Genomic DNA, 22,143 nt, shown 5'->3' on the forward strand with positions numbered 1-22,143 from the left:
TAATATGATCAATACTGATACATTAGTACAATATGATCAATACTGATACATTAGTACAATATGATCAATACTGATATTTTAGTACAATATGATCAATACTGATATTTTAGTACAATATGATCAATACTGATGTGTTGGTATAATATGATCAATACTGATATATTAGTACAATATGATCAATACTGATATGTTGTTAGTACAATATGATCAATACTGATATGTTGTTAGTACAATATGATCAATACTGATGTGTTGGTATAATATGATCAATACTGATACATTAGTACAATATGATCAATACTGATACATTAGTACAATATGATCAATACTGATGTGTTGGTATAATATGATCAATACTGATACATTAGTACAATATGATCAATACTGATGTGTTGGTATAATATGATCAATACTGATATTTTAGTACAATACGATCAATACTGATACATTAGTACAATACGATCAATACTGATACATTAGTACAATACGATCAATACTGATATTTTAGTACAATACGATCAATACTGATATGTTGTTTGTACAATACGATCAATACTGATACATTAGTACAATATGATCAATACTGATACATTAGTACAATATGATCAATACTGATATTTTAGTACAATACGATCAATACTGATACATTAGTACAATATGATCAATACTGATACATTAGCACAATATGATCAATACTGATACATTAGTACAATATGATCAATACTGATACATTAGTACAATATGATCAATACTGATATTTTAGTACAATACGATCAATACTGATACATTAGTACAATATGATCAATACTGATACATTAGTACAATATGATCAATACTGATACATTAGTACAATACGATCAATACTGATACATTAGTACAATACGATCAATACTGATACATTAGTACAATATGATCAATGCTGATATTTTAGTACAATACGATCAATACTGATACATTAGTACAATACGATCAATACTGATACATTAGTACAATATGATCAATACTGATACATTAGTACAATATGATCAATACTGATATTTTAGTACAATATGATCAATACTGATACATTAGTACAAAATGATCAATACTGATATTTTAGTACAATATGATCAATACTGATACATTAGTACAATACGATCAATACTGATACATTAGTACAATATGATCAATACTGATACATTAGTACAATACGATCAATACTGATACATTAGTACAATACGATCAATACTGATACATTAGTACAATATGATCAATACTGATACATTAGTACAATACGATCAATACTGATACATTAGTACAATACGATCAATACTGATACATTAGTACAATATGATCAATACTGATACATTAGTACAATACGATCAATACTGATACATTAGTACAATACGATCAATACTGATACATTAGTACAATACGATCAATACTGATACATTAGTACAATACGATCAATACTGATACATTAGTACAATACGATCAATACTGATACATTAGTACAATACGATCAATACTGATACATTAGTACAATACGATCAATACTGATACATTAGTACAATACGATCAATACTGATACTTTAGTACAATATGATCAATACTGATACATTAGTACAATATGATCAATACTGATACTTTAGTACAATATGATCAATACTGATACATTAGTACAATATGATCAATACTGATACTTTAGTACAATATGATCAATACTGATACATTAGTACAATATGATCAATACTGATACATTAGTACAATATGATCAATACTGATACTTTAGTACAATACGATCAATACTGATACTTTAGTACAATACGATCAATACTGATACATTAGTACAATACGATCAATACTGATACATTAGTACAATATGATCAATACTGATATTTTAGTACAATATGATCAATACTGATATTTTAGTACAATATGATCAATACTGATGTGTTGGTATAATATGATCAATACTGATACATTAGTACAATACGATCAATACTGATACATTAGTACAATATGATCAATACTGATACATTAGTACAATATGATCAATACTGATACATTAGTACAATATGATCAATACTGATGTGTTGGTATAATATGATCAATACTGATACATTAGTACAATACGATCAATACTGATACATTAGTACAATATGATCAATACTGATACATTAGTACAATATGATCAATACTGATACATTAGTACAATATGATCAATACTGATATTTTAGTACAATATGATCAATACTGATACATTAGTACAATATGATCAATACTGATACATGAGTACAATATGATCAATACTGATACATTAGTACAATACGATCAATACTGATATTTTAGTACAATATGATTATTACTGATACATTAGTACAATATGATCAATACTGATACATTAGTACAATACGATCAATACTGATATTTTAGTACAATATGATCAATACTGATACATTAGTACAATACGATCAATACTGATATTTTAGTACAATACGATCAATACTGATATTTTAGTACAATATGATCAATACTGATACATTAGTACAATACGATCAATACTGATATTTTAGTACAATATGATCAATACTGATACATTAGTACAATACGATCAATACTGAGACATCAAAGCAGTTGTTTATGTTTTAGTGTCAAATGTTTAAATGTTATTTTTTGGCAGAAGCATGTGACGTCACAACGCTGCGCTGGTTTGGGTCACGGGGGTTTTGATGACGACCAATTCTCTCGCGATACTCCAGCGTTGAACTGACGAGACCTTGTCGAACGGGACGTGGAACACGTAGTCGTGCTTTGTCCCACGGTCCTTGAATGCAGCAGCCGGACACAGACCCGGATGTACTTTCTACACCAGCAGCAGCAGAGTTTAAGGAAGCGAACTGGAATGAACCTGAGTTAACGTGAGTTAACCTGATTTAATCTGAGTTAACGTGAGTTAACCTGATTTAATCTGAGTTAACGTGAGTTAACCTGATTTAATCTGAGTTAACGTGAGTTAACCTGATTTAATCTGAGTTAACCTGCGTTAGATTATCCCTCAACCGCGGCAGCACAGGTAAGATCACTAGTTCCATAGGTAGGTAGCTAACACTGCTGCTCTCCAAAGTTAGCTTTAGGTGAACTAGTTAAACCGCTTTAGGTAAACTAGTTAGACGGTAAGATGTTTAAATGGTTTTGGTAAACTAGTTAGACGGTAAGATGTTTAAATGGTTTCGGTAAACTAGTTAGACGGTAAGATGTTTAAATGGTTTAGGTAAACTAGTTAGACGGTAAGATGTTTAAATGGTTTAGGTCATGATACGATGTTTAAATGGCTTAGGTAAACTAGTTACATGGTAAGATTTCATACTGGTTTAGGTAAACTAGTTAGACGGTAAGATGTTTAAATGGTTTTGGTAAACTAGTTAGACGGTAAGATGTTTAAATGGTTTTGGTAAACTAGTTAGACGGTAAGATGTTTAAATGGTTTCGGTAAACTAGTTAGACGGTAAGATGTTTAAATGGTTTAGGTAAACTAGTTAGACGGTAAGATGTTTAAATGGTTTAGGTAAACTAGTTAGACGGTAAGATGTTTAAATGGTTTAGGTCATGATACGATGTTTAAATGGCTTAGGTAAACTAGTTACATGGTAAGATTTCATACTGGTTTAGGTAAACTAGTTAGACGGTATGTTTAAATGGTTTAGGTAAACTAGTTAGACGGTAAGATGTTTAAATGGTTTAGGTCATGATAAGATGTTTAAATGGCTTAGGTAAACTAGTTAGACGTAAGATGTCATACTGGTTTAGGTAAACTAGTTACATGGTAAGATGTCATACTGGTTTAGGTAAACTAGTTAGACGGTATGTTTAAATGGTTTAGGTAAGCTAGTTAGATGTAAGATGTTATGCGTGGCACGTGATTGCACTGCTGCCTCACAGCAAGAAGGTCCTGGGTTCGATTCCCGCCTGGGGCGCTGTTGGCACCGTGCTCCGGTGGGTTATCTCCCAAATAGGAGCCTTTCTGTGTGGAGTTTGCATGTTCTCCCCGTGCTCACATGGGGTTTCCTCCACCTCACGTCAGTAAGGACCCCCCACCAAAAACATGCACCCATCATGGTCTGACCAGCGATGGACACTCATCACCAGGTCCCCGGGCGCGTCCACGTACGCTGCCCACTGCTCCTGGCTGTGCCCCCGGAGGAAGGACAAGCCAGGATGGTTAAATGCAGAGAATCCATTTCACCGGCCACCATCAAAGCATGTGCATGTGTGTGTGTGTGTGTGCAAGCATGTGTTATAGTGTGGTGTGTTGCGTGATAAATAAAGACTTCTTCTTTCTTTTCTTCTTATACTGGTTTAGGTAAGCTAGTTAGACAGTAAGATGTTATTCTGGTTTAGGTAAACTAGTTAGACAGTAAGATGTTATACTGGTTTAGGTAAACTAGTTAGACGGTAAGATGTTATACTGGTTTAGGTAAACTAGTTAGACGGTAAGATGTTATACTGGTTTAGGTAAACTAGTTAGACGGAAAGATGTTTAAATGGTTTAGGTAAACTAGTTAGATGTAAGATGTTATACTGGTTTAGGTAAACAAGTTAGATGATTGGAGGAAGGGATGGATGGAGGGATGGGGGGATGGAAGGAGAGAGGGATAGAGACATTACATTATTACATACATATTACATTTCACTGCATATATGTATGAAAGTATGTATATGTATGTGACAAATAAAAAATCTTGAATCTTGAGATGGAAGGAAGGATGGATGGAGGAAGGGATGGGGGGATGGAAGGAGGGAGGGAGGGATGGATGTGATTTGTATTGTCTTCCCTCTCGCAGCTGAACATCCTCTTTCCTCCTGGAGATGTGGAGCTGTGCTGGTGCACCCTGCTGGCAGCGCCTTGTGCCACGCCTGATGCTGCTGCAGGTGCTGCTGCTGGTCCTGCCACTTGCTGTGCTTCCTGCAGAGACCCAGGACTTCTATGAGCTACTGGGCGTGGACCGAGCCGCCTCCGGCAGAGAAGTCCGCCGTGCCTTCAAGAAGCTGGCACTCACTACGCACCCCGACAAGAACCCTGTGAGTCCACGTTACCCAGCATGCCGAGTCATCCGCACGGCCGCTCTTGTCCTCACCGCGCCAGCTATGTGTTTCAGAATGATAAGTCCGCCCACGACAAGTTCCTGAGGATCAGCCGAGCGTACGAGGTCCTAAAGGACCAAGATCTGAGAAAGAAGTACGACAAATATGGAGAGAAGGGTCTGGATGAGCAGCGGGGAGGACGCTACGAGAGCTGGAACTACTACCGCTACGACTTCGGTAAGTAGTGGAGCTAATTAGTGAGCTAGTTAGTGCGGCTAAAAAGTAGAGGTAGTTAGTGGAGCTAGATATGAAGAGAAGGGTCTGGACGAGCAGCGGGGAGGACACTACGAGAGCTGGAACTACAACTGCTATGACTTTAGTAAGTAGTGGAGCTAACTTGTGAAGCAAGTTAGAAGAGCCAGCTAATGGGGCTAACTAGTGGAGCTAACAAGTGAAGCCAGTTAGTTGAGCCAGTTAGTGGCGGTAACTAGTGTAGATATTTGGCTAATGCTAGTTAGCACTAGCTCGTTATCCAGACTGTTGACTTGTCTCCGTCTGTCGGCAGGTATCTATGATGACGACCTGGAGGTCATCACATTGGATCGTGGAGACTTCGGTGAGAACCTGCCATCGGACATTTTGCTATGTTGACATTCAGAGCGGTTCAACCCGGTTCAACCCGGTTCTGTTTCTGTTCCAGAAGCTGCAGTGAACTCTGGAGAAATCTGGTTCATCAACTTCTATTTTCCACGCTGTTCACACTGTCACCAGCTGGCCCCCACGGTACACACACACTGCCCCCTGTGGTCACAAGCGGTATTACAAGCAACTGGTACTAAATGATTGAACCGAAACATGGAGGTTAATGAGTAGAGTACACGTCTCCCCCCAGTGGAGGGACTTTGCTAAGGAGGTGGACGGTCTTCTTCGTGTTGGCGCCGTGAACTGTGGAGACGACGGCGCCCTGTGCAGGAGCAAAGGAGTCAACAGCTACCCCAGTCTATATGTCTACCGGGCTGGACGGGTTAGTACTACTGACTAGTATAACTAGTATAACCGCTCTGTATTTCTACCAGGCTGGGTGGGTTAGTACTAATAACTAGTATAACAGGTCTGTATGTCTTCTGGGCTAGATGGGTCAGTACAACTAACTAGTATAACAGGTCTGTATGTCTATCGAGCTGGAAGGGTTAGTACTACTAACTAGTATAACTAGTATTGAAGTTGACTTTTTCCGCAGAAAGCAGAGAAGTACTTTGGGGATCGCAGTAAAGACTCGTTACTTCAGTTTGCGATGCAGTTCGTCACAACCACAGAGACTCAACTCTGGCCAGGTAACTACCAACTAACTACTACTACTATCTTTATTATAATTGTTTTTATTGACAGGTCGTTAGTCTGGCTGATGTATTATTATTTCTGGTAAACTGAAGTTGTGGCTCCTGCTGTTTTGATTGTTACTGAACAAAATGGCTGAGGGCAGTTTATATATTTTTTTTGATTAATGGTTGTTTTTTGGAAGCCACATACAACATGCATAATGCACACGACCATATAATACAGAACAAAACATAAACAGTACTTGAGATTTCCCCGTGAAAGGATAATGTATTCAAGAACATTCATGTATAAAGAGAGAAAGGGACGCATCAAAAATATTAGCAATGCAAACAGAACCTAATTAAGAGCAAAAAGACAGATGAGCAAGCTGACAGCAGCGACCATGAGGGCTGATGAACCCCGAAGAGGCGGGTCACCTCGACCAAACACCCCGAAGAGGCGGGTCACCTCGACCAAACACCCCGAAGAGGCGGGTCACCTCGACCAAACACCCCGAAGAGGCGGGTCACCTCGACCAAACACCCCGAAGAGGCGGGTCACCTCGACCAAACACCCCGAAGAGGAGGGTCACCTCGAAACCAACACCTTGAAAAGAATCCCGGAGAATGTTCAATATGGCCATTCATTCCCATCCAGAAGTCTGGTATATTGGGCAGTCCCATAACGTGTGTATCAGTGCCCTCTGACATTTCCAGCGTTTGGGGCTATCCCATAGTTGAACCTCATGTCGTTTTCTGTTCAGGATCTTATTGAATTAAACTGAGTCTGGTTTGAGGATCTGTGGACATGTTTTTAAACTGTCTTCATACCACACCCCTTTAAGGGTGGAGGCTGAGTCATCTGAGCAGCGTAGAATCATTTAGTCATAGAAGGATGCTTGGTGTCCTCATCCAAACACCGTCAGCATCTACAGTGGAGGGTGGATGCCAATGTTTGAATAAGAAGATGTCTAAGTTGTAAATAACACCAGAAAGGATGTTGAGGTGTTGCAAAAGACTCCTTCAGATTATGAAAGGACATCAGTCCCCCTCATAAAGATCACCAGCACCTTTATTCCTCTGTCCAACCACAACACCCAGACCACAGGGAGTGCACAACCACTGCATGTGGCATAGGATGGGGGAGTTGTTCATGTGCTGTCAGCTTGGTTGCGATGGAGGGAAGCGGGTGAAGCTGGAGGGTGAAGCTGTCTCCACAAGTAGCTGCATCTACCTTGTGACAGATACCAAATGCAAAGTGACGGAGCAAAAGCTTTGGGCACCAAGTCCTGGGTGAGGGCGGAGCCAGAGAAAGAGCTTTGTGGAAGTTGCTGCTTTTAATATCTGATGTTTGTTGCTAGGAAACGTGTTTAGTGAGATAGAGCGAGCGTTCTCCTTGTCGCTGGGATGGCTGATCACGTTCTGCAGCGATACTGGAGGTAATACACACTAAATACAAACTGTACACACTAAATACACACCGTAGCCATGAAAGTCAGATCATATTAAAAAAGAGTCAATAGAGTTTAATTTCCATAAAATTACATTTTTTGTCATAATGAGTTTGTAGGGTAGTTACCTTTCTAAGTCTTTACCTACTCTTACCCTACAGTTACATCATCTCTGACCCTACAGTTATATCTCTTACCCTATAGTTACATTATCTCTAACCCTACAGTTACATTATCTCTTACCCTACAGTTACATCATCTCTGACCCTACAGTTATATCTCTTACCCTATAGTTACATTATCTCTAACCCTACAGTTACATTATCTCTAACCCTACAGTTACATTATCTCTAACCCTACAGTTACATTATCTCTAACCCTACAGTTACATCATCTCTGACCCTACAGTTATATTATCTCTTACCCTATAGTTACATTATCTCTAACCCTACAGTTACATTATCTCTAACCCTACAGTTACATTATCTCTTACCCTACAGTTACATTATCCCTAACCTTAGGGTTATATTATCTCTTACCCTACAGTTACATTATCCCTAACCTTAGGGTTATATTATCTCTTACCCTACAGTGACATTATCTCTTACCCTACAGTTACATTATCTCTAACCCTACAGTTACATTATCTCTTACCCTACAGTTACATTATCCCTAACCTTAGGGTTATATTATCTCTTACCCTACAGTGACATTATCTCTTAGCCTACAGTTTCATTATCTCTTACCCTACAGTTACATTACCTTGCAGTTACATTGCCCTACAGTTACATTATCCTACAGTTACATGATCTCTTACCCTACAGTTACATTATCTCTTTCCCTACAGTTACACAACCGTACAGTTACATTACCCTTCAGTTACATTATCTCTTTCCCTACAGTTACATTATCTCTTTTCCCTACAGTTACACAACCTTACAGTTACATTACCTTACAGTTACATTACCCTACAGTTACATTATCTCTTACCTTAGTTACATTAGCTCTTTCCCTACAGTTACATTATCTCTTACCCCACAGCTACATTACCTTACAGTTACATTGCCCTACAGTTACATTATCCTACAGTTACATTATCTCTTACCCTACAGTTACATTATCTCTTTCCCCACAGTTACATTGCCTTACAGTTACATTACCTTACAGTTACATTATCTCTTACCTTAGTTACATTATCTCTTATCCTACAGTTACACTTAGTTACATTATCGCTTACTTTAGTTCGTAAAGCTTGTCAACAGTAAGTGTCTCTATCCACTGGTGAAGTCTGTTTCTCCCTCAGATTGTCTTGAATCTCAAACCAGACACAAACTTGCTGGCATGCTGGTGAGTCTGTTACCATGGTTACCATGCTGACTGTTGTATCACTGTGCAGGATGGATTTGGGTTACCATGGTTACCATTCTGACTGTTTTATCACTGTAGGATGGTCTGGTTAAGGTCGGCTGGATGGACTGTACTTCACACAAAGAACTGTGTGAAAGTTTCCAGGTAAGAAATGTCGCTGATGCTAGTAATACTACAGTGCTACTCGTAGTACTGCTATTTATACTAATACTAGCAGTACTTCTAGTAATACTACAACCACTGTCAATATAAATGCTACTTTGTACTCTTTCAGGTGACCAGCGGTTCCACAGCCTTCTTCCCCCCGGGCAGTTCTCTGACCCAACATGGCAGCGTTCTGGTGATTCCCATTCTACTGTTTCTACTATTTCTATTCTTTCACTGTTTCTGCTCTTTCTACTACTTTTACTACGATTACTACTATACCTACTATAACCAGCCTTTAAAATATACGTTTAATTTACAAGCACTGCACATGCGAAGCAAGCCGCCTGTGAATTACACCAGTTAAAGCCGCTCATCAAAATCTGTAATTATTCTTCTGAATGTGTCGGAACAACAGCAAAGACATTGCACATTTTATTTTTGTGAAAAATGAACAGCTCACAAGCATTTCATACAGGGGTCAAGCTATATAGGCGTTAGGGTTCATTTTGACAAGATGCTGAATGGGTTTGGGGCCAGCCCTACTGGAGCGGAACTGGTAGCTGTGATCTTCCTTCAGGGAAACATTTTGAACCAGGTCCAAAAATGTACATTTCATCAAATCTGCAGCTAATCACTTAGCAGCTATTACAACATGGCCGATCCTGTTCTCCATAAGCACTAAGCAGCACTTCCTCTACCTGGAACATCTCACTCTGCTGAAGGTGGAACTGATCTGGAACCTGCTGAGTCTTTTTAACTTCCTGCCTTGACAGAAGGTCTTAGAACGCTCTGGAGAACTTGCAGTAAAAACATAGTTTCTTTGTAGTACTGACTGTTTGTAGAAGTAGTACTGACTGAAATAGGAGCACTACTTTTGTATTTCTACTGCTACGAGGTAGAATGGAGATGTTGTACTCACTCTGGCTGTCCCCGCAGTGGTTCCAGACTCTGGACAGCAAAGAGATCTACAACCAGGTTCTCAGTTTCCTGCCAGAGCTGGAACTTTTGGACCAACGCACCTTCCAGGTAAGACAAGATGTAGATATACATATATAATATGCACTGTATATGTAGACATCTATAATATAACAAGCAGAAATCCTGGAGTGTTAATATTAAATATCATCTTGAGTATCTGTGTCCCCAGAACAAGCTGGCTCATCACCGCTGGCTCGTCAGCTTCACCTTCGGACAAAGCAACATGGCCGCCAACGAGTACAAGAAGCTACAAGCTCTGCTTCGAAATGACCACATCCAGGTATGACAGACATTTTTTCACTGTCCGTCTGTGGGTGTGGAGATGCTCTGACATCCCTGTCTGTCTGCCTGTCTGTCTCTCTGCAGGTGGGCAGAGTGAACTGTCTCACTGACTCTGAGTTATGCAACGCTCTCTTCATCCATAAAACCTGTCTCGCTGTTTTCAAAGGATTTGGCGTCAACGACTTTGAGATCCATCATGGTTTGTTTGTCTGATTTTGATTTGATGTTTTTAATTGAATATGCATTCAAGTTTATGAGTTGAGGTTGGAGGTTCTTACTAGAAGAAATCTTTGCATTCAGTGTATTTGTGACCCACCGCAGATTTTAGGTACATTTGGTGCCGTTTTACTTTTTTTTCACATCTTCAAAACAAGGTGAGACTTGTGCAAATCAAGTAAATATTTTTTTTAAGCTATGACTTGTTAATGACAAGGGTGTGGCAAACTGTGTTTCTGAGATAATCACCTTTTAAGTTTTCCCCACATTAGGCTTTATTCAGCCAGCTCCCAGAATGCAAATAGTTTGAGGACCAACATAGCCACATGGCTACTTGTCACATGGCCATTTGAAACCCTGCTGAATGGGGACTTGACACTCTGCTGAATGGGGCAATCTCTGCATTGCTCTTTGTTCTAAGGGAATGTTGAACAGCTTCATCGACACAGAACATCTTTGTTTTTAAAAAAGCTTCTTAAAAACAAAGCTTTTTGGAATTTATTGCGGAATTTAAAAGGGTGGACAACACAACAAAATGTAGTCTATCAATAATGAGTCTCTGTATATCAGCCCCGTTGTGTCATTTAATATATAAATGTGCAAAAGCAAAATATCTTCAAAGTTGTTGGAGTTATGTGGGCTAACCCTACTCTACCCCAGCTACACCCTGAGAGCCTGTTTTTGGCCTCTTTTCATTTACTTTTCGCCCCTTGACACATTTGCAGGTAAACTTGAGAATCTTGTCCATTGCTACTTGTTCACAATCTGCATCACCAACTTCAATGGACTTCATTCCTTCATCAGCTTCTTCATTTGTAACAACAACGGGCGTGTCATTGGTCTCCTCTGGTGGTTCTTGAAAATGTTCAGTTTCATCGTCACATTCAGCTTGAAATTCGCGATTTGAAATGTTCTCCGAGTCCGGGATAACACCAATATCAGATTCAGCATCGCTGTCGGAGAACTATCATCTTTGAAAATGTAGTCCAGTACGCGCTGCTTACACTGACATGGAGCTGTCGGACTGGTCAGATTAAGCTCCGTGATATGATTAAGATTTTCCTCCACCCACTTCTCCTATTCCAAAACAACACAGAGATGAAAGTTTTCACAGACAAGTGAAACCAAATGATCGTCGTCTTCTTTACGGAAGTGACGTCAGCATTTCTTCTTCGCTAGTACATGTTGGTACGTGCCCCCTCCACAATGATGTCTCCGCGTTTGTGTAAAAGTAGTACGATTTAAAGGTTGAACTCTATCAAAACGGTTTCACATTGTAACTTCACATCACATGTAATATGGAGGAATGATCTTCACCTGGACGCTCGCTTTACAGGAACTGATCGATTGTCGTTGTTCAGCGCTCTTCAGCCTGTTGGTAAGTGGACTGTGTTTCCCCATGTCATCTAACGGGAATATTGAACTCCAAGGTTTAACATTTTTCTACTATTTAAAAATCAAACTCTGTTTTGAAAATATGTAGAGAGATTAAAAAAAAAACACAAAAGAACACAAATCTGGAAAAATCGAATTTTACTTGTTGAAAGGTTTTTTCCAACTTATTTTCTGCTCCTGGCGATTTTAGAAAAGAGCGACAATGCGGGTTTCGCTGCGGTGGGTCACATGTATTTGTATTCAGTATGCAGTGTATTTGTGTTCAGTATTTAATGTATTTGTATGCTGTATTCAGTATAATTGTATTCAGTATCCAGTGTACTTTCCAGGGAAGGACGTGCTGTACAACATTGTGGCGTTTGCCAAAGACAGCGTGACAGCCCATGTGACCACGCTGCAACCAGGCAATTTCCCCTCGGAGAGGAAGGACTTAACGGAGCCCTGGCTGGTCGACTTCTTCGCTCCGGTAAAGTACAAACAATACCAGGAGTACATTAAGTACCACAAGTACACGGAATACCAGGTCTGCCTCCTCAAATGGTTCTTGCTGAATCGGACTTAATTCTACCAAAAATAACTTGTTGATTTATGTAGAAGAAAAGGTGATTCATCAGACCTCCACCTTCTTCCATTGCTCCATGGTCCATTTACATTTACATTTAGTCATTTAGCAGACGCTTTTATCCAAAGCGACTTACAAGGGAGAATAACATTCAAGCTACATTGCGACAGAGATTAGTGTAACAACAACATTAGTGTAACAATAAATACTGCTAGGTAGTGCTAAGTAATTGTAGGTTAGGACAGGAGGTACTCACTGAAGAGCTGGGTCTTCAAGTGCTTCTTAAAGACAGAGAGGGAGGTCCCTGCTCTGGTCATTTTTGGCAGCTCGTTCCACCAACGTGGAACTACAAATGAGAATAGCCTGGATTGCCGTGGTTGTACGGCCGGCAGAGCCAGGCGACGCTCATTTGACGAGCGCAGCATCCGGGGGGCAACATGTGCTCTAACAAGAGCATTTAAGTAGGCGGGAGCATTCCCAGCAATCACTCTGTAGGCCAGCATAAGAGACTTGAACTTGATGCGGGCGGCTACAGGTAACCAGTGGAGCTCGATGAGCAGCGGAGTGACATGTACCCTCTTTGGCTGGTTGAACACCAGTCGTGCCGCCGCATTCTGTATCATCTGTAGTGGCTTCACCGCACAGGCCGGCAAGCCTGTTAAGAGGGCGTTGCAGTAGTCGAGACGGGACATCACCAAGGTTTGTACCAGCAGTTGAGTGGCATATTGGGTCAGGTACGGCCTGACTTTTCGGATGTTGAGTAGTGCGAAGCGGCAGGACCGGGAGACGGCGGCAACATGGTCCGAGAATGTCAGTTGGTCATCAATAATGACACCAAGATTCCTTGCAGCCTTGGTAGGAACAAGAGATAGAGAGTCGATTTTAATATCAATGTTGTGATAAATACCTTGTTTGGCCGGGAAGACCAGCAGTTCCGTTTTCGCCAGATTTAGTTGAAGATGATAATCCATCGTCATCCATGTGGATATGTCAGCGAGACAATCCGAGATCCGCGTCGAGACAGTGGGGTCGTCGGGCGGGAAGGAAAGATAGAGTTGAGTATCATCCGCATAGCAGTGATATGAAAAGCCATGTGAGCGGATGATCGGGCCCAGTGAGGTGGTGTATATGGCAAAGAGGAGGGGTCCTAGCACCGAGCCTTGGGGTACCCCTGTGGTGAGGTGAGGCACAGACAGCTGGCCTCGCCATGTCACACTGAACGAGCGCCCAGTAAGGTAAGATTCGAACCAGGAAAGTGCACTGCCCGTTATGCCCATACTTGTATGGACAGGAGTATGCTGTGATTGACAGTGTCAAAAGCAGCTGATAAGTCTAGCAGAATGAGAACCGAGGATTTGGCAGCAGCTCTAGCAGTTTTTAAGGCCTCTGTCACAGACAACAGGGCTGTTTCGGTGGAGTGACCACTTTTGAAGCCAGATTGAAGTGTATCAAGAAGGTTGTTTCTTGACAGGTACTCTGTAACCTGTCTAGAGACCGCCCTCTCTAAGGTTTTGGAAAGGAATGGGAGGAGAGAGACCGGCCGATAGTTTTCTACTTGATTGGGATCGAGTGAGGGTTTTTTGAGCAGTGGTGTGACCCGAGCCGCTTTGAAAGCGGAAGGGAAAGTGCCGGAAGTTAGGGAAGAATTAATCATGTGTGTGATTGCCGGGGTGATAGTCGGTGATATGGCTTGATGGAGGTTAGATGGGATCGGATCTAGCGGACAGGTAGTAGGATGGCTACATGTTAGTAGTTTAGATACCTCACTTTCAGCGAGGGGGGTGAAACCAGGGAACGATGAGCCTAGGGCTGGAGAAGACAGGTTGTGAGTAAGTAGTTTAGTGAATTGGCTGCTGATGGCTGCCACTTTGTTAGTAAAAAAGGAGGCAAGGCAGTCAGCAGTGAGGTTAGTAGCTGGGGGAGGTGGTGGAGGGTAAAGCAGAGACTTGAAGGTGGCGAATAACTTACGTGTGTCTGTGGCACCGTTGATCCTATCGTTGAAGAAGGCCTTCTTGGCAGCAGTGATGCTGGAAGAGAAGGAGGACAGCAGTGTCTGGTAGCTAGCAAGATCCTCAGTTGTTTTGGATTTGTGCCATTTTACTCTCGGCTGCTCTGAGGTCAGTGCGCGTTGTCCGGAGGGTGTCAGTCAGCCAGGGCGACTGGGTTGATCGAGCAGGTCTGGTGGATAGTGGACACAGGCTCCAGACATGAGCTCAAGGTGGAGCAGAGAGAGTCAGTGGCATCATTTACCTGCAGAGAGGAGAAAGTGCCGTGGGGTGGAAGAGAAGAGGAGAGCACAGAGGAGAAGTGGGTGGGAGACAGGTTGCGGAGATTGCGGCGGATAGTAACCATGGGTGGGGAGGTGGGGGGTTGTTTTGGTAGCTGGACATTGAAGTGGATGAAGAAGTGGTCAGAGAGATGAAGAGGAGTGACCCTTGGGTTGTCTGTGGTGCCGCTCCGAGCAAGAATGAGATCAAGCTCTTTGCCAGCCTTGTGTGTCGGTGGAGTCGGGACCTGTAGGTTGAATGAGCGAACCAAAGACAGGAAGTCAGCCGAGCTCGCACTGTCCAAGTGGATGTTCATGTCTCCGAGGACGAGCATGGGACACTCATGCTCAGGAATTGATGACAGCAGGGTGTCAAGCTCATGTAGGAAGTCACCTAGTTGTCCTGGTGGACGGTAGATGACGACCACATAGGCTTTCACCGGAGCAGTCACCAAGACGGCGTGATATTCAAAGGAGGCAAAGTTGTTTAAAGGCAACAGTGGATTAAATTTCCATGTGTTGGAAATTAGCAGGCCAGTCCCACCACCACGGCCAGATGGTCTGGATGTGTGGGAGAATGTGTAGTTAGTGGAAAGTGCAGCCGGGGTTGCGCTATCTTCCGGTTTAATTCAAGATTCAAGATTCAAGATTCAAGATTTTTATTTGTCACATACATATACATACTTCCATACATATATGCAGTGAAATGTAATGCAACGCACCCGGTGATAGCACACAATAAGTCCTAGGAAAAAGTACAAAAATAAAATAAAATAAAAAGTAGAAAATTCCTTTCTATTAGACCGACTAACTGACTCCTAAAACGTAATACAGTAAGTGGAATACTTATAGAATAAGATAAAAAATATATAGAATAAAATACAATAAAAAATAAATTGAAATAAAATGGAATAGGTTGAAGGAATATGGCTATGTATATACAGATATGTGCATTTAAAGTGGCATGTGAATTAAAGTGGCATGTGAATGTGAATAGTGTGAGGTAGTGTTTGGGATAATACAGCACAGTATACAACAGTACGGCGCAGCAATACGGCATCACGAACAACCCTGAACAGTGATACAGTATGCGGTACAGTATGCTACATACAGTACAGTAGGTAGTGGAGCCTAGTGCATGGCTCAGTTAGGACCCCTGGTGAGGTCAGCGTTGACAGTTCTGATGGCTTGAGGGAAGAAACTCTGTCTCAGTCTCTCTGTTCTCGCTGCGTGACTGCGGAGGCGCTTGCCTGACCGCAGCAGCTGAAACAGTCCGTTGTTGGGGTGATGAGGATCCTTCATGATCCTACGGGCTCTGCTACTACACCTCCTGGTGTATAACTCCTGCAAGGGGGGGAGGGTAGTTCCAGTGGTACGTTCAGCTGAACGCACCACCCTCTGCAGGGCCCGCCTGTCCTGGGCAGTACAGTTCCCAAACCAGGCAGTGATGTTGCCTGTCAGGATGCTCTCCACTGCTCCAGAGTAGAAGGACTTGAGGATCCTCACCGAGACCCGGAATTTCCTCAGCTGCTTGAGGTGGTAGAGACGCTGCCTCGCCTTTCTCACCAGAGTGTCTGTGTGAACAGTCCATGTTAAGTCCTCTGTGATGTGGACTCCCAGATATCTGAAGCTGCTCACCCTATCGACAGAAGTCCCATTAATCCACAAGGGCGCGTGCGTCCTCGATTGTGATCCACGCCTAAAGTCCACAATCAGCTCCTTGGTTTTGCTGACGTTCAGGTGTAGGCTGTTGTCCTGGCACCAGAGTGACAGGTCAGCCACCTCCTCGCGGTAGGCCTTCTCATCGCAGTCGGTGATCAGGCCCACGACCACGGTGTCGTCAGCAAACTTGATGATGGTGTTGGAGCTGGACCTGGCCACACAGTCATGTGTGTACAGGGAGTACAGTAGGGGGCTGAGGACGCAGCCCTGGGGGGATCCTGTATTCAGGGTGAGGGAGCTTGACATGTACTTCCCCACCTTGACCACCTGGGGGCGGCCTGTGAGGAAGTCCAGGATCCAGGTGCACAGCGGAGCATTCAATCCTAGCTCCAACAACTTGACAGCCAGTCTGGTGGGGACTATGGTGTTGAAAGCTGAACTATAATCAATGAACAGCATTCTCACATAGGCCCCCTTCTGGCCATCCAGGTGCGTGAGCGTGGTGTGCAGTACCTGGGAGACCGCGTCATCCGTGGATCTGTTATGCCGGTACGCGAACTGCAACGGGTCCAAGGTGCGGGGGAGGGAGGCGCAGATGTAATCCTTAATCAGCCTCTCGAAACACTTCATGACCACCGAGGTGAGGGCCACCGGACGGTAGTCATTCAGGCAGGTTGGAGAGGTGATCTTCGGGACAGGAACGACGGTGGACCTCTTGAAACAGGATGGGACCACTGATTCAGCCAGGGAGATGTTGAATATTGTGGTGAACACCGGAGCTAGCTGGTTAGCACAGGTCTTCAGTACTCGTCCAGATATGCCGTCTGGACCCGCAGCTTTCCTGGTGTTCACCCGCATCAAAGCCCTCCTGACCTCGTGCACAGACACTGAGAGTGCGCGCTCGTCCCCAGTGGTGTAGCTCCAATTAGCCGGCGAGCTAGCGGTGCTGCTGCCAGACTCGAACCGCGCATAAAAGGAGTTCAGTTGGTTGGCCAGGGAGGCGTCCACACTCGTGGCTGGGGAGGAGCTGCTCTTGTAGTTTGTTATTGTTCGCAGCCCCTCCCACAAGCGTCTGGTGTCCCCCCGCTCCATCTGCAGCTCCACGGTGTCTCTGTACGTCCGTTTGGCGTCCCTCACCGCCCTCCGTAGATTGTACGACGCCGCTTTGTAATTGTCCATGTTACCAGATACAAGTCCGTCGTTGTAAGCGGCCGTGCGCGCATTCAGAGCGCAGCGGATGGATTTATCAACCCATGGTTTCTGGTTTGGAAATATCTGAACTTTCACCGTGGGAACGATTTCATCCGCGAGCGTAGCCACAAAACTCACTACAACCTCCGTAAACTCGCTGACGTCACTTGAACTCGCTTGGAACACGTCCCAGTCTACGTCAGTCAGAGCGTCCTGAAGCGCAGCCTCTGATTGGTCCGTCCACCGCTTCACTTCCCTCGTCATCACCAGATCCCGCGCGATCAGAGGCCTGTAAACAGGAAGCAGCGAGATCGCGGCGTGATCTGATTTCCCGAAAGCAGGAAGCGACACGGGCTTGTATCCGTTCTTGTAAGGAGTGTAACAATGGTCCAGAGTTCTGTCTCCCCTGGTGGCACACGTGATGTGTTGGTGGAAATTCGGCAGAACTTTTTTCAGGTTGGCCCTGTTAAAGTCCCCAGTCACCACCACAGCCGCGTCGGGATGTCTGTTCTGAAATCCGCACAACACATCGTACAGAACCGACAGAGCTGCGTCGGTGTCCGCTTGCGGTGGGATATAAACGGCTGTAATGATGACCGTGCTGAATTCCCGGGGGAGATAAAATGGACGGCATAGTATGGTCAGCTGTTCCAGGTTCGGCGAGCAGGAGTGGGAGAGGAATTTGGTGTTGTTGGCGTTACACCAGCGGTTGTTTACCATTAGGCAGACGCCTCCACCTTTGGATTTCCCCGACTCTCCCGTTCTGTCGCCGCGGAACACGGAGAAGGCCTCGGTTGGACGTATGGCTTCATCCGGCACCAGTGGGGTCAGCCATGTTTCCGTCAGGCAGAGGACGCAACAGTTCCTCGTGTCACGCTGGAATTGAATCCTCGCTCGAAGTTCATCCATCTTGTTCTCCAGGGACTGGACGTTAGCAAGAAGGATGCTTGGCAGAGGTGGACGGTAAGGTTGCGTCCTCATTCTCAGTGAGAGCAAGGAGCTCCAAGGAGAGGTAGTTGGCATGACCAGAAATGAAGTCTGCCTTGTTAACTGCAGATCGACAATTCCACAAGCCAACAGAGAAGGAGGTCTTTGCAGAAGATGTTTGCTGCAGGGACCCGAGGTTACCCGGATTGCATCGGCGTATGGTATAACGAGGCTTTCTGGGTGACCTTGAAGTTGTAGGGATGCGGTAGTAGCACATTTTGTATGGAGTGAGACAAAGAAGGCAGGTTTGCCTTGTTCGGTGTCCTTGCTTCGGTTGACGTGCAGAGGTAGACGTGCGTCTTTACACAGAGCGACTACAAATGGGCCAACGCTTGAAGCTAACGCTTCAAGGGCAGGACCATAAATAGGTGATAGAATACAGCTGCTCATGTGATTAGGGTTGCACCTGGCTAAGAGCACGCCCACATAAGAGAGGACTTACCTGAATTGGGGGTATGTCCTGACCACAAGCTTGTTGGCAGATCAGCAAATAGCAGTGAAATGTGCAGAGTCAAACCAGTAGTCCAAGTTGCAATACTACAATAAGAGCAGTGATACACTACACAGCAACCTCAGCACTAGAGCTCGACTCAGAGTCCAGTTGTCTCAGAGTCAACTTGTGACGCTCACGTGTCCATTGTAGGTGCTTTCAGGGGTGGACAGGGGTCAGCATGGACACTGTGAGCTCCCATATGCAGCAAGCTGCGATGCACTGTGTGTTCTCCACCTTTCTATCATAGCACCATTCACTTTTCACCACTTTGTGCTGCAGTAGTTCTTCTGTGGCATCGAACCAGGCGGACTAGACTTCACTCCCCACGTGCATCAATGAGCCTTGGGCCCCGTGACCCTGTGGCCAGTTCACCGGTCGTCCTTCCCTTGGACACCTTTGGTAGTAACCGCTGCACAGCGGGAACAGCCACAAGACCTGTGCTTGTGGAGATGCTTTGACCCAGTCGTCCAGCATCACAATGTGCTCCTTGTCAAAGTGGCTCAGATCCTGACCACGCCCATTTTTATACTTCAACAACAGACTGTTCGCCTGCTGCCTCATATAATATATAACACTATGTATAAAATAATAATAATAATAATAATAATAATAATATATAACAGTATATACTGTATACACTACTCACAAAAAGTTTGGGATATTCAGCTTTCGGGTGAAATTTCAGGATGAACCTAAAATGCCCTATAACCTTTACAGGTGAACTTAATTTGACCTTCTCTAAACTTTTATGCACATGTCCAACTGTTAAATGTTTCAGTACTTTTTGCACAACTTGCTGTTCTCTAACAAGGAGCTGAACGGCAAAATTCACAACAGGTGTTTGATCCATGAGTGGACCAATACATTTCCTGGTTCAATTAGAATTGGTATTTAAACAGTCCTCTTCATCATGCTGTTCACATTTTTGCATCATGAGACCAAGACGACACCTAACAACTGATCAACAGTACCTCACCATTGTGAGGCTTCAAACAGGATGTTCTCAGAAGGAAGTGGCCACTAAGCTTAGTGTCACAGAGTGTCATCAGCAGGTTGCAACAGAGATACAGAGACTGAAAGAGTCTCCGGATGATGATGCCACTCAACTCCAGGCACATTTAAGGGAGGTGAGAGGCACCAAGTGTCATGTCAGACCATTCGAAACCATTTACATCGGCGTGGTCTGTGTGCTAGACCACCTGCAAGGGTACCTGACCACACCACCAGGCACAGGCATCATCGTCTTGCATGGGCCAGGCAGCGTTGACGCTGGACGAGGGACCAGGGGCCTCAGTGCTGTTCTCTGATGAAAGTCGATTCACGTTAGCAGAAATGATGGCCGCTGATGTTGGAGACTTCAAGGAGAGCACTATGCATCGGCCACTGTTGTCACCAGACGAGCCTTTGTTGGTGGTGGTGTTACAGTGTGGGCAGGTGTGTCTAGTCTATACAGAACTGCCCTACACTGCCCATACTACCTGAATAACATCATTAATCCAGTCATTGTGCCCCTGCATGAACAACACAGGCCTCATTTTATCTTCATGGACGACAACGCTCCAGCTCATGGAGGTGGCATCATTAGGGAACGGCTGCTGGAGACTGCGGCACCTCAAATGGAGTGGCCTGCACTTTCTCCAGACCTGAATCCCATAGAAAACCTATGGGATCAGCTGAGTGGCCGTGTAGAGGCTCGTAACTCTGTACCCCAAAACCTCAATGACCTGAGGGCCCCCTTCAAGAAGAGTGGGGGGCCAGGCCTCAGTAGACAATAAGTCGACTTGTGAACAGCATGAGACGTCCTTGTCAAGCTGTAATTGATGCTCAAGGGCACATGACAAGTTATTGAGACATTGACATTTGTTGTTGTGGTAAACCCACCACTGTTGTTGGCTTTTGTTTTCAATAAATTGTTTGAGATGAGGAAATCACCATTGCATGCTTCTACTCAAATGCTCTACTTTCATGATATAATATCACTGTAGCGTGAACTTTTTACATTTTCCATAAATTTCACCTGAAAGCCAAATATCCCTTACTTTTTGTGAGTAGTGTATAATGGTGATATATAGCAGGATATATGATGATATATATAACAGTATATCTAATAGATATACTGTTATATATTATTATAATGTGTTATATATTTACTGTTATTATTATATGCTGTTGTATATTATTGACTAATATATTATTATTACATATATACTGTGTGTGTGTGTATATATATGTATGTGTATATATATATGTATGTGTGTGTGTGTGTGTGTGTGTGTGTGTGTGTATATATATATATATATATATATATATATATATATATTGAAGGAAATTCTTCCGCAATGATCGGTGAGGTTAATCTGCCCGCTACAAGAAGACAAAACTGAGAATACCCAAGATTACATATTCTGCAGAATAAAGAGAGAGATTCAGCACTGCTCCAAAGCAGTGCTCGGATCAATCAACTATCACAGAGAAAGACAGGAGGCTTTATACAGGAGAACAGGGTGTGGTTTGCGTCAGAGGTCTCCAACAGGTCTGCGCCCACCCCCCCAACTGTCTTCCTGGGTGCCCCCCCCTTCCAAGACAAGAGAAATAACAGGTACTTGCAAACTTGACCAGGCAGAATGGGGGTTGCATGACAATGCACTTCAAGGTGTCTCCCATCTCTATCGAAGGTAAACAGGCTACGTATGATCTAATTCTTTCATATTAGAATTGACATTGTAGGAGCAAAACATTTCTCTTTACATGAACTCTGGGGG

The 22,143-nt window shown here is 43.4% G+C and overlaps 1 protein-coding gene across 5 annotated transcripts in view; it reads left to right on the forward strand.

Annotated features, from left to right (window-relative positions):
• The first annotated feature begins 2,853 nt into the window (after positions 1–2,853).
• The window catches only part of dnajc10 (DnaJ (Hsp40) homolog, subfamily C, member 10), a 36,582-nt gene continuing 17,292 nt past the window's right edge, over positions 2,854–22,143 (forward strand). The window contains exons 1-15 of one of the 5 annotated variants that reach the window (XM_080018550.1): positions 2,854–2,900; positions 4,824–5,061; positions 5,139–5,301; positions 5,630–5,680; positions 5,765–5,847; positions 5,957–6,088; positions 6,305–6,398; positions 7,745–7,822; positions 9,138–9,181; positions 9,281–9,346; positions 9,477–9,542; positions 10,286–10,375; positions 10,497–10,607; positions 10,694–10,808; positions 12,538–12,686. In XM_080018550.1, the coding sequence (XP_079874676.1) occupies positions 4,849–5,061; positions 5,139–5,301; positions 5,630–5,680; positions 5,765–5,847; positions 5,957–6,088; positions 6,305–6,398; positions 7,745–7,822; positions 9,138–9,181; positions 9,281–9,346; positions 9,477–9,542; positions 10,286–10,375; positions 10,497–10,607; positions 10,694–10,808; positions 12,538–12,686 (1,455 nt within the window). In that variant the 5' untranslated portion in view covers positions 2,854–2,900; positions 4,824–4,848. Of the gene's footprint in view, positions 3,056–4,823; positions 5,062–5,138; positions 5,302–5,629; positions 5,681–5,764; positions 5,848–5,956; positions 6,089–6,304; positions 6,399–7,744; positions 7,823–9,137; positions 9,182–9,280; positions 9,347–9,476; positions 9,543–10,285; positions 10,376–10,496; positions 10,608–10,693; positions 10,809–12,537; positions 12,687–22,143 lie in introns of all 5 variants that reach the window. The other 4 variants (XM_080018548.1, XM_080018552.1, XM_080018551.1 and 1 more) reach the window with 4 other exon arrangements.

The sequence above is a fragment of the Zeus faber genome, assembly GCF_960531495.2.
Source record: "Zeus faber genome assembly, chromosome: 18".
In the NCBI taxonomy this organism is placed as follows: Eukaryota; Metazoa; Chordata; class Actinopteri; order Zeiformes; family Zeidae; genus Zeus; species Zeus faber.